Source organism: Amblyomma americanum, chromosome 3 (genome assembly GCF_052857255.1).
Source record: "Amblyomma americanum isolate KBUSLIRL-KWMA chromosome 3, ASM5285725v1, whole genome shotgun sequence".
In the NCBI taxonomy this organism is placed as follows: domain Eukaryota; kingdom Metazoa; phylum Arthropoda; class Arachnida; order Ixodida; family Ixodidae; genus Amblyomma; species Amblyomma americanum.
The window spans coordinates 150,175,290-150,189,474 of NC_135499.1; the positions used below are offsets into that span (position 1 = coordinate 150,175,290).

Genomic DNA, 14,185 nt, shown 5'->3' on the forward strand with positions numbered 1-14,185 from the left:
GCGTTAACATATGCTGGTGCCGCTATAAACTTCTAGCCGGAAACAAGCGTCGTGCTTTGCGGTGACAGCTCGGATCCTGCAGCTTTCGGTCACCGCGTTGCCAGTCCCGCGAGATTAAAAAGCGGCCTGTACAAGAGCGCATGACGTTTGTGGTGCACTTCCGCTTCACGTGCTGTGACAGACGTTTTTACAGAGCAACTGTACTCTTCTCATAGTTGGAATTTTTGGTTGTTGTGTGCAGTACAGTGTTAATCAGCGCTGTCGAGAAGGTGTCTCGGGATGGCAAGCAATTCGTCGAAACTAGTTGGGCGCATAGCCAGGTGCTAAAACATGCGCATGCCGAAACGCGTGCGTGGCCAACGTGGTGCCTGCCAAGAGGAGGTGTGGCGGTCAGCGCTACATATATCTGTGCACACCCTGCATACAGTGCCGAAAAAGAATGGCTGTGCTGTGCATTGGGCTGTCTTGACCCTCGACCGCTGACCGGGATGAAGTATACCTCGGACTGTGGCCGCAGCTACCGTCGGCTCTAAAGGCAAGAGCCATGCACTATTCCGTTTCCTGGTGGGGTCGTGCATGCGCGACAGGCTATTACTTCGCCCTACACGCACGCCATTACACTCTAAACTGAAATGAGTAAAAAAAGAGTAGAAGCTGACCTCTGTAGCCCTGGTGTAGATTTCCGTCACCGAAAATAAGGAATGCTTACGGTTGGCAACGGAAACAAGCTCCCTCTTCGAAACATGCGAGCTTCTAGCAGTTACGAAGATTTTACCCAAGTTTGAGCCTCTTCTATTTGCTAACCCCACGAGCTCTGGTGCCACGTCTAAAAGCCTCCTCCCATTGGTAACTGCATCAGGTTACTATATATGCTTTGCGGGGGAATATGCCTCCTCAGCCAAAAAGTAAGCATTCGTATTTTTAGTGATCGAAATCTACCCCAGAACAAGGGGCAGCACACCCTGCCCTTAAAAGGATGTGAGCTAGAGGACAGCTTACACCCTTTTTACTCCCTTATAGGCTCATTCGTCTTTAGAGTGTAGTTAGTATTCTTCATTCTTCACTTTGATGTGCTTTATTCTTCCTATTTGTATTTATTTACTTATTTACGTGAACGTGTAAGGAGAGGCTGGTGCCGGCAGCAGCGCCGCATAGTTTCTACCGCATAGGAGAGTAAATCACACTGGTGCTGACGGCATAATACACAACACGGCATACACACGATGCGCAATTCAAAACATAGAAAACACACTGTACACGCAAGAAATGCGAACTGTAATTGTATATTAAACACAATAAATGGACGGTGCAAGGTCATAACAATGGGCCATAATCACAGACACATGAAAGTAATGCACAAAAACGGCTGCAAGATAACCGTTGCAGCCATGAACTATATAGTAAAACAAGCACAGAAAAGCAAAAACTCGAGAGCACATGTGGAATCGGTCAGGTAGTGAATCTAACACCCAGCAATTCCCGACGTGGTTCTTCCTCCGCCTAACGACCCTGCTCTTCCTTCTTCACCCGCTGTCGCTTCTAATATTCAGCAAAGCGAGAAACGGCAACGCCATTGAGGTGGGGCTTAACGGAACTAGAATTCAGGAAGTCCCGCCTGAAAAAATTCTTGGGCTGGCTATTGGAAAACAACAGCAATAATCAAGAGGTAATAAGACGCCTAACAGAGACTACAGAACAAGCAGCAATCAACCTTGCAGTTAGTACGGGATTTCGTAATCTGTAGGATTGCGTACGTCGCGCCATACGTTCGATAGAAAAAAGCAGACGAGAAGGCCAACGCCCTGATAAGGAAGGCATCGGTTCCTGCTCGGGCCAAGCAGTGGCCTGCAGTATTCTGAAATAAATAAATATAAGAGATCCTTCGGCATTCTAATCAGCGCGTCAACAGAAAAGCTTCTGCGGCTGTGTATCCACAACAGGCTGGTCGAAAAAAAAAATTGGACGGGACACTTAAGCTCTTCCTTAAGAGTATGACGCGTTAGCGTCGATGAGTTAATTCCCATATATGCGGAATTTGTCATTCTCAACTTTGCTTTCGTATGTCCCTGGGAGTCCTCATACCACTCCTGGCGGAGTGGTGCAGCGGTTAAGGGATGTGTCAATGCCCTGCGTTGGCAGGTGCTGCCTCTGGTGGGTCTTGTGCGACCCAAGTTGCTCTTCACGAGCAACCTCTTGCGATCAACCATTAATTTAACTGCCACCTGTCAGGGTGGTGAGTTTGCTCACAATTCGGTGGGCACTTCGTGATGACGCCACAAGGTCTCGGTGGTCCACCTAGGTTGCTGCTTCGGTAGTTGGCCACCAGGGCCACCCTACGCCATGGAATTTATCGCTGGCAACGACGACGCTGACGACGCTGGATTTTCTGCACAACGGCAGCCTTAACGTTGTCGCGCTAATAATTGAAGCCAACCTAACACAGCAGAAATGCCACCTAGCCAACAGTGGGACAGGCAGAGTAGTGGTATAGTGAGACACAAACTGCACAACGCTAGACTGACATGAAACCCCCGAGGAGCTGAACAACATCTTACAAGTAAAGCCAAGCAGCATATGCAACCAGCAGACCACGCAGGAAGAAGACAGTCCAGAGCTTAAACAATGGAAGAACAACAGAAACATAGTATACACAGACGCGGCACGGCCGGTTGGAGGAATAATGGCGTTAATGGTCACAGACCCGGATGGCAACCTCAGAATTACGCGTAAATCAGGTACAGAGATCCAACCCAAGCGGAAGAGGCAGCCATTGCGTTCGCATTAACTTAATAATAATAATAATAATAATAATAATAATAATAATAATAATAATAATAATAATAATAATAATAATAATAATAATAGTTTTTTGGGGGAAGGAAATGGCGCAGTATCTGTCTCATATATCGTTGGACACCTGAACCGCGCCGTAAGGGAAGGGATAAAGGAGGGAGTGAAAGAAGAAAGGAAGAAGAGGTGCCGTAGTGGAGGGCTCCGGAATAATTTCGACCACCTGGGGATCTTTAACGTGCACTGACATCGCACAGCACACGGGCGCCTTAGCGTTTTTCCTCCATAAAAACGCAGCCGCCGCGGTCGGGTTCGAACCCGGGAACTCCGGATCAGTAGTCGAGCGCCCTAACCACTGAGCCACCGCGGCGGGGCTCGCAAGAAAAAAAAACACCGATTCGCAAGAAACATGCCATAACTATACCAGGGGCAGGTTAGGGGAGGCAGCTATTAGAATCTTGAAGGGCAAAAAGCATAGAGTTTCTTACTATTAACTAGAGGGAAAGCTGGCGGCGCTGCACCTGAACCTCCATGGGCGCTCAATGCATCATGGGGCGGTGACCTACTTGGTGCGGGACAGTCGGTTTTTTTCAGGAACACAGAGTGGCGTAACTGAGAGGTCCCGTTCCGTCCACACGCCGCCGCGGTGGCTCAGTGGTTATGGCGCTCGGCTGCTGACCCGAAACACGCGGGTTCGATCCTGGCCGTGGTGGTCGAATTTCGATGGAGGCGCAATTCTTGAGGTTCGTGTACTGTGCGATGTCAGTGCACGTTAAAGAACTCCAGTTGGCTGAAATTTCCGGAGCCCTTCACTACGGCGTCCCTCATAGCCTGAGTCGCTTTGGGACTGTGAACCCCCCCAAGCCAAGCCAAGCCAAACTATTCCGTCCACGGCGCGCCCCGCGCGCAGACGACTTTGGCGCGAACGTAGTGCGCGAAAGCCATAGTAGCGAAAACGCAACAGCACATGACGCCAATAAAAGGTTTCTGTTTTCCGAAATGCCATTGAAAAAACCTCTTAAAGTGCTTAAGCAACAACGTTTTTTTTTTTTTGAAAACGTGTATTTTTTAAAAGTGCGCCTGTTAAGCTCGAAATATTGGATTTTGTGGGGGTACAATGTTTGGCCAATAGGAGAGCAAGCCATCGCTTACTTTGGGCAAGCTTAACATTTGCATGCTTTTTCTGCTCGTTTTTTTTTTGCAATTTATAGACAGGATATTGAATGTTAGGGCATTCTTGATTATCGAACAACGTTTGTTTTTTATTATTTTTTGGCTAAATGTTGTGATTGTGCAGTCGGTAGCTCTCCGCCCCATGATGCCTAGAGCGCCCGTGGTGGCTGAGGCGGTCTCGAGGAAGCTCCATGCAAACTCCCATAGGCGGGGCGCCAGCTTTCCCTCTAGGTAATAGTAAGAAACTCTGTGGCATAAAGGAAGCCCAGAAACAAGCAAAGCTCATATGGACACAAGGGTATCAGTTCGTAGAAGGGAAAGAAGGCGCACACGCCTCAGCCCGAGCAATCTTAATTACCCCGGGCACCCCACACACTGACGAACACTACTCAAACATGCTGGCCACATACTCGGAAATCCTGCAACACTATAGGCTAGGCAGGAAGGAATACGCGCCATCGGATGAAGAACTAGACAAGTAACAGGAAATAAATAACACAGAGAAAAATGCAAACAAACGCATACTCAAGCCCAAAGAGACTTCACGACTATGCCACACGGTATGGGCCTGCGAAAGCAACACAGAGATAGAAAGGATAAAGGAACTGACGATTGAGTGGTGGGAGGAAATGCTGTCCAGCTCAGACCCGAAAGTTCATCACGAGCTGACCGAAATGGGTAGTTAGGGCGGCTGCTAAGTCCAATAGACTCCCGGAGTAGGGGGACCGACTCCCAATTTTAGTTCCAATTAAACTGTTTCCAGCATCATCATCGGTGCGGACTCGCGGTGGCTGTTGCTCAACTTCTCAGAGAAAGAGCAGCAGAGACTAGGGAAGAAGGAAATGAGAAATAGAGAGGAAGAAAGGAAGTAGCAAGTAAAGGCGAAAAAAAATGGAGACGAGGAAAGGAGAGGGAACGGAGAAAAAGAAGAAAAAGAAAAGATTGATGGAAAGAGAACACTGGAAACAAAAAGTGAGGAATGCAATATAAGAGGAAACGAAGAGGATGAAAGCGAAAGAAAGAAGAGAAAAGGAAGGAAGGAAAGAAGGAAAAAGTGCTTTCGTATACGTGGAAGAGGACCTCCTCCCACACAGAAGGCTCACCACCTTTCTTCACGAAAGCCGACGAAGCGGGATCGCGGAAGGATGATTGGGGACAAAGCAGGGAAGACGGGGAAGGAGGGGAGGGGGTATAAGGAGAGGAACTGCGCAGGTCTCCGTTGCATTCCGGCCACGACTGCCATCAATCCCCCGCTGGTCCACGAAAGACTTCCCTACGACGTCCATCGGCGCTCACTCAGGAGGAAGTCCTGCAGGCGCTCATTCTGCTGTCGCCCCCGCACCGTATAGATCTCTCTCCGTCGATTGCTGCGCGTGCACCTATCATTCGTCTTCTCGGCAAACATGGCGGACGCGTGGGCAGCTCTGTGCACGGCTCACCAAGCGCGCTCATCCCCCTCCGCTTTTCCCCTCTAGCCGCCGCCGGTTCGCTAATGAAGCCGCTCGGAGCTCGCGCGCGTGTCCTTGCTAATTAGGCTGCGCTCATTATCTCTGCGCAGACGCTGCACACTTCGTCTTCTTTCCCCCTGTCGCACAGCTAGCTTAGCTGCCGAGCGAAGCAGAAGCCCGTGCGCACATTGTGGGTTGCTGGTATTTAAGCGTTGGCACTGACCGTCAACTATTGGCGACATGTACGCGGTGTGGCGCGAAAATAGAGCTGTGCGAGTTGTGTGCAGTACAGACGTCACGCAGCGCAGGTGAAGATATGATGGCTCAAGCAGGGCAGTGCGAGGCAGCGTATAGACGGCGCTAGAGCGGATTAGAGAGTGTCGGCAAGGGCGGGAAAGCACGTAATCCCCAGTCGCGGAGCGCCGGACCGGCGCTGCTAATCCCGTCGGGCTCCCTGGGTGCAGGGACGTGGATTTCTGGGAAAGCACGTGGTGCAGTTCGTCGCTGCGTGGCGTCCTCGGTTGGTGATGTGTGGGAGCTGAGTACGAAAAGAAAGCGCGTAAAGTCTGTCTCTGTTCCTGAGCGAGTAAGCTTGGCGCATCGTCAAAGCTTTCCACACTGCGCGGAACTTCGCGGAAGTAAAACATTGTCGACTCGAGACAAACGGTACATGCTGAGGAAGAAACGTCAGTGATAACTGATAAGATTGAACTTGTTTTATACTGTTCCTTCTTTTCCCGCTACCTTATACCTTCCTTACCCCCGTCAGGATTCGAACCAACCTCTCTCCAGTAAATTTACTCCTCCTCCTTCTCCTCCTCCTCTCTCCTGTGCATGAACTCGCTGAGATGGCTGCCTCTGCTCAGTAATGCGATTAGCCACGGGTGAAATGCTCGGTTATGTTATGTCACGCTAGGCTGCGTTTATGCAGTTTGAAATGGTTGAGCAGTGTGGTCCTGCCTAACGCAGATAGCTGCGGAGAAACCTACAGTGTGTTATGTCATTTTATGTTGCGTAATATAATACAGATGCTGCGTGATAAAGTAAGATTTTTGTTATCAGGCTTAAAAGAACGGTTTAGTGATATTCGCTGTCCAGCGTTGTCCATTTGTCCGTGAAACACACCTCTTCCCGTCGTCTGTAGTGGCTTTCGTTCTCGCAAGTTGACCGCGAATTCAGCGACGTTCTGGTGGAAAAAACAAACAAACAAACAAACAAACAAACGGAGGGGGTGGGAATGGTTTCCTTGAAACTTATCTGCATGTTCGAATGACGGACCCTTGTCTGCCGTGGCTATAATAATAATAATAATAATAATAATAATAATAATAATAATAATAATAATAATAATAATAATAATAATAATAATAATAATAATAATAATAATAATAATAATTGTTTTTTTAGGAAAGGAAATGGCGCAGTATTTGTCTCGTATATCTTTGGACACCTGAACCACGCCCTAAGGGAAGGGATAAAGGAGGGAGTGAAAGAAGAAAGGAAGAAATAGGTGCCGTAGTGGAGGGCTCCGGAATAATTTCGACCACCTGGGGATCTTTAACGTGCACTGACATCGCACAGCACACGGGCGCCTTAGCGTTTCGCCTCCATAAAAACGCAGCCGCCGCGGTCGGGTTCGAACCCGGGAACTCCGGATCAGTAGTCGAGCGCCCTAACCACTGAGCCACCGCGGCGGGTGTGGCTCCGAACCAGTTTTATAAATGGCCGGAGCTGGTCTGAGAGTCAAGGGAGAACCGAGGCGCGGTGGTGCTCTAGGACGATATATCATAACACTGAGGTGACAGCTTTGGTCACGCTTGCCGCGCTCGCAAGTGCACCGACGCGTCGCTCGATAGCGTGTCGCGCGTATGCAAATGAGATTCGCGCCGTGAAGCGACGAAGCGCGTCCGCCAATGGCGTCTAGTCGAGGCCAGTGTGCGAATGTGCATTGCTGACATGAGACAGCAGGCAGCTTGGCTACGCCAGCCGAGCAACATATATAACCGGGAATGCAGCGTGCGATCTCTTGACTGAGCCTTGACACTGCCATATGTAAACTCAGTTTCGCTTGGATATTGTTGGCTATATGTACAAGCATACTGCGGACGACGCAACGAACTGTGGAAAGGAAAATGACAGAGGCAACGCAAAGTGTCGGGAAGACAGCAGAGTGGCTAGCAAACAGGAGTTAATGATGTCCTAGCTGAAATTAGGAAGAGGAAATGGGCTTGGACGGGGCGTGTAATGCGCAAGATAACCAATGGTCGCTAATGGTCGGACTGGATTTCAAGAGAAGGCAAGCGTAGCAAGGGGCGGCAGAGGGTCATAACAACAGATGAAATCAGGAAGTCTGTAGGGACTGGGTAACTGCAACGGGAGTAGGGCAGGGTTAATTGGGAATCACAGGAGGAAGCATTTGTATTGCAGTTGTATTGTAGTTAGGAAGAAGATGATGATGATAATGATGTATCAACGAGACTCAATGACCTGAGTGGGAGAGGGGGTGCTGTTATTATGTGTCCATCGCTCTACTTTTGCACTACTTTCACAGTAAAATCTGTACAGATTAAACGAAATCACCTGGTATAAACAAATAAATCATTTTTTTAAAGTTTCTTGTCCAACTTTTCTCAGCTCTTAACCTGCCGCAGTGGCTGAATTGCTGTGTCGTTCACCTGCTCAGAGCTTAAGGTAGCCAGTTCGATACTGGCCATGGCGGCAGCATTTGGATAGAGCCGAAACGCGAAAATATCCCTGTATTGATCTTTCGGCCCACTTAGAAAAAAAAAAAGAACGCGGTGACAGAAATCACCTCGGAACGCTCCGTGAATGGGTGTCTTACAGCTCGCATTGTTGCTGTGTTGCGTGAAATTCACTGATATTAATAATAAAAAATAATTGACTACGAGGAAAGAAAAGACGAAGTAACTTCCCCACTCAGGGTGGACCATGCGGAAAGAGGTGAAGGAAACGATAAAAGAAGGGAGAGAGAGGCTAAACTTTATAAGAGTGGAATTTCTCCTTCCAGGGCGGATTTGTTTCAGAACCAGAGCGCTGGCCGCTATCTCCAGCGCGCGGCGGACCAGCAGAAGCTATTGGCCGGGGAAGGGGAGGGATAGCCACTGTCCCCACGACACACTTGTAGGGTGGACGGATGGACGGCTGAAGCGTCTTCACGCATTCCCAGACCATGCGGTATAGGGTCAGGTGGCAAGCGCAAAAGCTACAAGTGAGTGATGCATCAGTGGGGTGACGACTCGCATGTCTGCTTAGGGGCGAGGTAAGGTGTCACCGTAGTGGAGAGCTTCCGATTAATTTCTACCACCCGGCGCTCTTTACCGTGAACTGACACAGCACGCAGTACCGACTGAATAAAGGGATGGATGGAATTTGATGGTCGGTCGATCTGGTCGGGTTAGTCGAAGTGCTTGCGGGCGCCAAGGACATGCAGGCCACCCTCTCTGTAAACAATGACCATCTTGCCTTAACAGAGTGACAGATCAACTCCGCGGCGATCAAACGTTTCGGTCACCTCGAGTGACATATTCCACGCTCTCAGTGTACCACACCGGCGTCGCTGACAGCATCCGTGTTGCAGGTGGCGCACTGGAGGGGGCCGTGACTCGGTCCGCCCATGTGGCCGCCGCTGCGCTCTGACGTCTTCGCCGCTGGTGCTGGGCGGCGGTTGCTGCTGACCAATGGCGCACGTCCTGCTGCCCTGCGACGTGCCCACGTGGCAGGAGGTGGAGCGCCACCTGAGCCAGCTGCGGTTCGCCCACTCGCCCGAGCAGCTGGTCGCCGACATGCAGCGCATCTACGACCTCTGCTGGTGCGCAGGAGAGATCGCCTCCTCTCGAGATCATAGCCTGACACTATAAACACGAGTAAGCCTGTATGGGAGTAAAAAGGGAGTGAGCAGTCCTCTAGCTCGAGCGGGGTAGGCTGCCCAAGTTCCGGAGCAGATTTCGACCACTAAATATACGGAATGCTTACCCTTGGCAACGGAGGTATATTCCGACTGCAAAGGATAGTAGCATGATGTAGGGAAGAGGCTTGTAAACGTGGCACCGGAGGTCCTAAGGTTATCAAATAGAGGAGGTTGAAACTTCGTTTGAAATCTGCGTAACTGCTATTGAGTTTCATGTTTTAAATGGGAATTTGTTTCCGTTGCCAACCGTAAGTATTCCGTATTTTAAGTGATGGAAACCTACCCAAGGTTTGGCCAGCATACCCTGCCCCTTAAAGGGAGTGCTGTAGAAGACAGCTTACCCCTTTTTTTACTCCTTTCGTGTTTAGAGTGTGCTGCTCCGCCAGCCGCAGTGGTCGTCACTCGAAGGATAGTTTGTACATTTTATAGTTTATAGACTATAGCGCTATATGTGTGGCGGCAGCCTATTTGGTGCCTGTTTGTTAGGGTGGTAACGTAAGCATATCGGCAGACCATCCTCAGAGTTGCGTTGCACTTCAGCTTAACGCCCTTTCTTGTGAATGAGTTGCGCTCACGTCTTCTATCAAGCGGGGAATGGTAGCAAACATGCAAATTGCTAGTTGGTAGCATCACTCAGCCTTTCTTCGCGTTCAGGATTTAGGGAACAAAATGAGAAAACATCTTGTTGACACGGGGCATAATAATGGGCAACACGAAAATTAGCGTGTTAGAAGCCATGACGTGTTGCAGAAATACAGTGCAGTTCACCATACAGTGTCCTGATCGGGATCGAGTATAAACACTATTGTGGCAAATCAGGCTGTTAGTAAATTTCGTAGCATGTTAGAGAGGCCAGAATAACGGCGACACCGTACTTATACATTTGGCACCTCTATACCCTGACCACGCGACCCTATACCCATATCGCCCCTGTACTTATAATATCGCCCCTGTACCCATAATGTCGCCCCTTTACCGTTGTCGCCCCTGTACCCACATCGCCCCTGTACCCATACCTCCCCTGCACCCTTGCGCCCCAGTACCCTCAGCGCCCCAGTACCCTTAACACATAGCGATCGCTTTGAGGTGGAAGATAAAGGACGAGAAACACGTGGATGTGCAAACTAACCTCATGTACAACAGTCTCGGACAAAAATTTTGAAAATTGGAAAATTGTGAGACACTGTTGTGGAAAAATGCCAGGTAATGGCAGATTCTTCTCATATGTAGAAAACTTTTTCTTTTAAAGTGTTCCGTCGATCGCATCAATTAAGACTGCTATAGAAAACCAGTGGGCAACGCTCTTGGCGATAGCAAAAAGCTTAATAGAGAAAAAAATACAAGACTGCCATCGGGCGATCTGCGGATATATGGATTGTTATAGTGAAGTCTTGCATTACCCGTTGTTCTGTGCCCCGTGCAGCGTCGGCCTGGATCCGGAGGACCCTCCGCGGGAGGAGATCCGGCTGGACCTACTCAAGCGCTTCCTCAAGTCGTTGTCGGCGGACGAGAGCCGGCGCTTCTTCGAGTCCACGCTACCCTCGCTCATTGGCTCTGCGCTGAAGCTGCGCGAGCTGCGGCCGTCCGGGGGATTCCTCTACTCCCTGCAGCAGCAGGGTGGGCCATTATATACGACTCCCCATCTTCCTCTAGAAAGGGTGAAGAATAGAGAGAGAGCAGCGCAGAGAACGCAGTAAAATTTTAACTTGGCGTCTGCGTTTTTATGGAGGAAAAACGCGATGTCAGTGCACGTTAAAGATCCCCAGGTGGTAGAAATTATTCCGGAACCCTCCACTACGGCACCTCCTTCTTCCTTTCTTCTTTCACTCCCTCCCTTATCCCTTCCCCTACGGCGCGGTTCAGGTGTCCAACGATATATGAGACAGATACTGCGCCATTTTCCTTTCCACAAAAAACCAATTATTATTATTATTCTTGGGGAAAGGAAATGGCGCAGTATCTGTCCCACACCTCGGCGGACACCTTAACCGCGCAGGGAAGGGATGAAGGAGGGAGTGAAAGAAGAAAGGAAGAAAAAGGTACCGTAGTGGAGGGCTCCAGAATAATTTCGGTAACCTGGAGATCTTTAACGTGCACTAACATCGTACAGCACATGGGCGCCATTGCGTTTCGCCTTCATCGAAATGCAGCCGCCGCGGTCAGGTTCGAACCCGGGAACTCCGGATCAGTAGCCGAGCGCCCTAACCACTGAGCCACCGCGGCGGGTACGTGTCGCAGTGCGCGCTTGTTCTTTCACTTCTTGTCCCGTCGCTGCATGCGCTGTTTTTCGCACACTTGAGCACGCACCCGCCGTGGTAGCTCAGTGGCTATGGCGCTTTCCTGCAGAGTGTAAGGGCGCGGGTTTGATTTTGAAGCAAATTTTAAGCTGTAATCAACAAGAAGGTGCCATGAAAGAAATATTGCAGCTTTAAACGCTTACACCGACACGCTCACGTGCGGTTTCTTTTTTTTTTCGGATATAAAAGCCTGGAACTCTCATGCTGGCTGTACTCGCGTTTTGCCTTTACATCTTTGTAGATCTGTACATTTGTACATTTACAGTTGTAGTTACAGCTAATTGCAGCCGACGTGTTTTTACTTAGCGCTTTCTCTTGTTTTAAAGATATTTTGTATGCTGCTGACTGTGAGTGATAGCTTTGTAGATTTTTTTCCAGGCCTAATTCTTGTAAGGCGCCGTTACTATGGTGAGGGAGGCAAGTGTAGGAGGCGATTCAAGAACGCGGAGGAAAGCGTAGCCTGCCTGCACACACAAATTGCTGTTTGGTCGCCGCGAGCTGGGCCATTTTGAAAAATGCCAGTATTGCTACGCTACTGGCTGTGCTGGCAAATTGACATTCTCACACAGACTGTACAGTTAGTTACACACGGGAACTATTTACAGATGGGCCGTGATGCTTAAAGCTGCAGAAATTGCGCTGTGGGCTTTCCTGCACCGTTTTGGATGACTGTCTCATTTGGCTGCTCTCAATCGTGTATATGCATTGGCTGAACAAAGCATCACTTCCCAAGCCTGTTGCGAGTAGGCAAAGCACTATAAGTGCCAAATCTGTGCAAGGCATTGCTGATCAATCCTGCACAATAGGCAATACCATTTGCTTGTTACTTTCAGAGCATTGTCTTTCAGGACCTGTGTCCCCTTGTACACGTGTTGACTGAGAAAGTCAAGAGCGAAATTTCGATGCAAAGCCGTGCAAGTTCTTGATCACGTTCTATACGTCTCGACATGGCATCGTGTACGAGTCACCTGCTCGCAGCCAATAAGTTATAGTTCGCTGCAAGGAGTCACAGAATGACACATAGCCTGAGGTGATTCTAATGTCACCGATCGCTTTCAACTGCTGGAAGTCATCTGATATCAAGAAATTGAAATATTATGAAGCCTGTTCTTTTTTTACGGACGACACGAAGAAAATGCCTATCATACTTTTGCTGTGCACGCAATGAGAGACGGGCATAATTTATCGAGCCAGCAGTTTGTATTGAGCATGCAATAACAAAGCATCTGCACCGCGACAGTTCGTGCGATTTACTGGAGACTAATAAACAAGCAGCATTGTCTCAACATAAATGACATCGGCTGAGTTTTACGTTTCCTACGTATCGCTAACGGCTACACTGTAAGAAGACTGTATGTACAGGGTGCATCAAAAGTTCCCAGGCCACAGGGTCTGCTTTTCAGCCGTGTAGTGGGGCACTGACGGCAGCTCCAAACTTAAAAGTTTCGGCAGGGAGTAGAAGGGTCACTCTGCTCTGAGAGCCTTGGTGGAGTTATAAGAATTTTAAGTGCCAACATATACAGTTGAACCTCTTTATAACGAAGTTAGAGGCCCGGCGATTACTTCGTTACAGCCGTAGCTTCATTATAGCCCGTGTTGACCGAGCTTCCAAGGGGAATCGTCACTCATTCGTTGTATCCACTATTTCGTTATAACGAGATTCTACTGTACTGCTGTAAAAAAGACCTTGTGTCCTAAGAACTTTTGACGAACCCTGTACGTGCAATCCCATCCGGTAGTGCTATCGTGCGCGTCGCACGTGTCACTTTCATATCGTAGAGGGTGCAAAAAAGAGGAGTATGTACGTGCGACACTTGAACTGCGACCAGCAGGCCCAGGCTAGTCATTTTCGCGGGAGTACTTAACAGGCTGTATAATTTAACTGTGTACCCCCGGGGTTAGGAGTAAGCCAAGTTGGTTTTACTCCACCGCTACTGCTGGCGCCTTCCCCTCGAACAAGCTGCACAAAGACACGCTCCTCGCTCCGCCTGAACTTGAACCGACCGGTGCGACGCACTCGTCGCTGGTGCCTCGATGGGTCAGTGATCGGCCGATGAGCGCAGAAACACGAAAGGTCTCTGCCCCGCCGGTTGGGTGACGCAGCATTCGGGGTGTGCATAAAATGCACGAGGTCCGGCCGAGATGCGCGTGCTTGTGTTCTTTGGGCCGCCGCCAGGGTCATCCAAGGCGTCCATTTAGACGCCGTTCACGAAGCTCCGATTTGTTTGCGTTCGCCGAAGGAAGTCAGCGACGCGCGCATGATGTGCTGGCGCCGTACACGCATCTCCCGCTGCCTGCGCTGTGTTTTGGCTCTGTGTCGTCGTACAGCCTGAGTAAATGCATAAACAGATTGGCCTTCGGAGCTGCTGTGTTACTGGCGATATAACCCTGCGCGGCTCGCGTTCGTGGCGTCGTGTTTATTGCGCTGACGTTTCCTCACGACAGTTTGTTCTCGTCGGGCGGGAACGTCTGAATATGTACTATATACGTACGAAATGAGAGGCGCGTGAACAGGTCCCGCTGGCTAGCCGGACTTGAAACGTAGTGTC

The 14,185-nt window shown here is 49.6% G+C and overlaps 1 protein-coding gene across 3 annotated transcripts in view; it reads left to right on the forward strand.

The window, feature by feature from the left end:
* Positions 1-14,185, forward strand: part of LOC144125160 (uncharacterized) — a 93,328-nt gene that overhangs the window by 54,785 nt on the left and 24,358 nt on the right. For all 3 annotated transcript variants that reach the window (XM_077658290.1, XM_077658292.1, XM_077658291.1), the window contains exons 2-3: positions 9,010-9,240; positions 10,763-10,956. In XM_077658290.1, coding sequence (XP_077514416.1) covers positions 9,110-9,240; positions 10,763-10,956 — 325 coding nt within the window. In that variant the 5' untranslated portion in view covers positions 9,010-9,109. The remainder of the gene's footprint in view (positions 1-9,009; positions 9,241-10,762; positions 10,957-14,185) is intronic.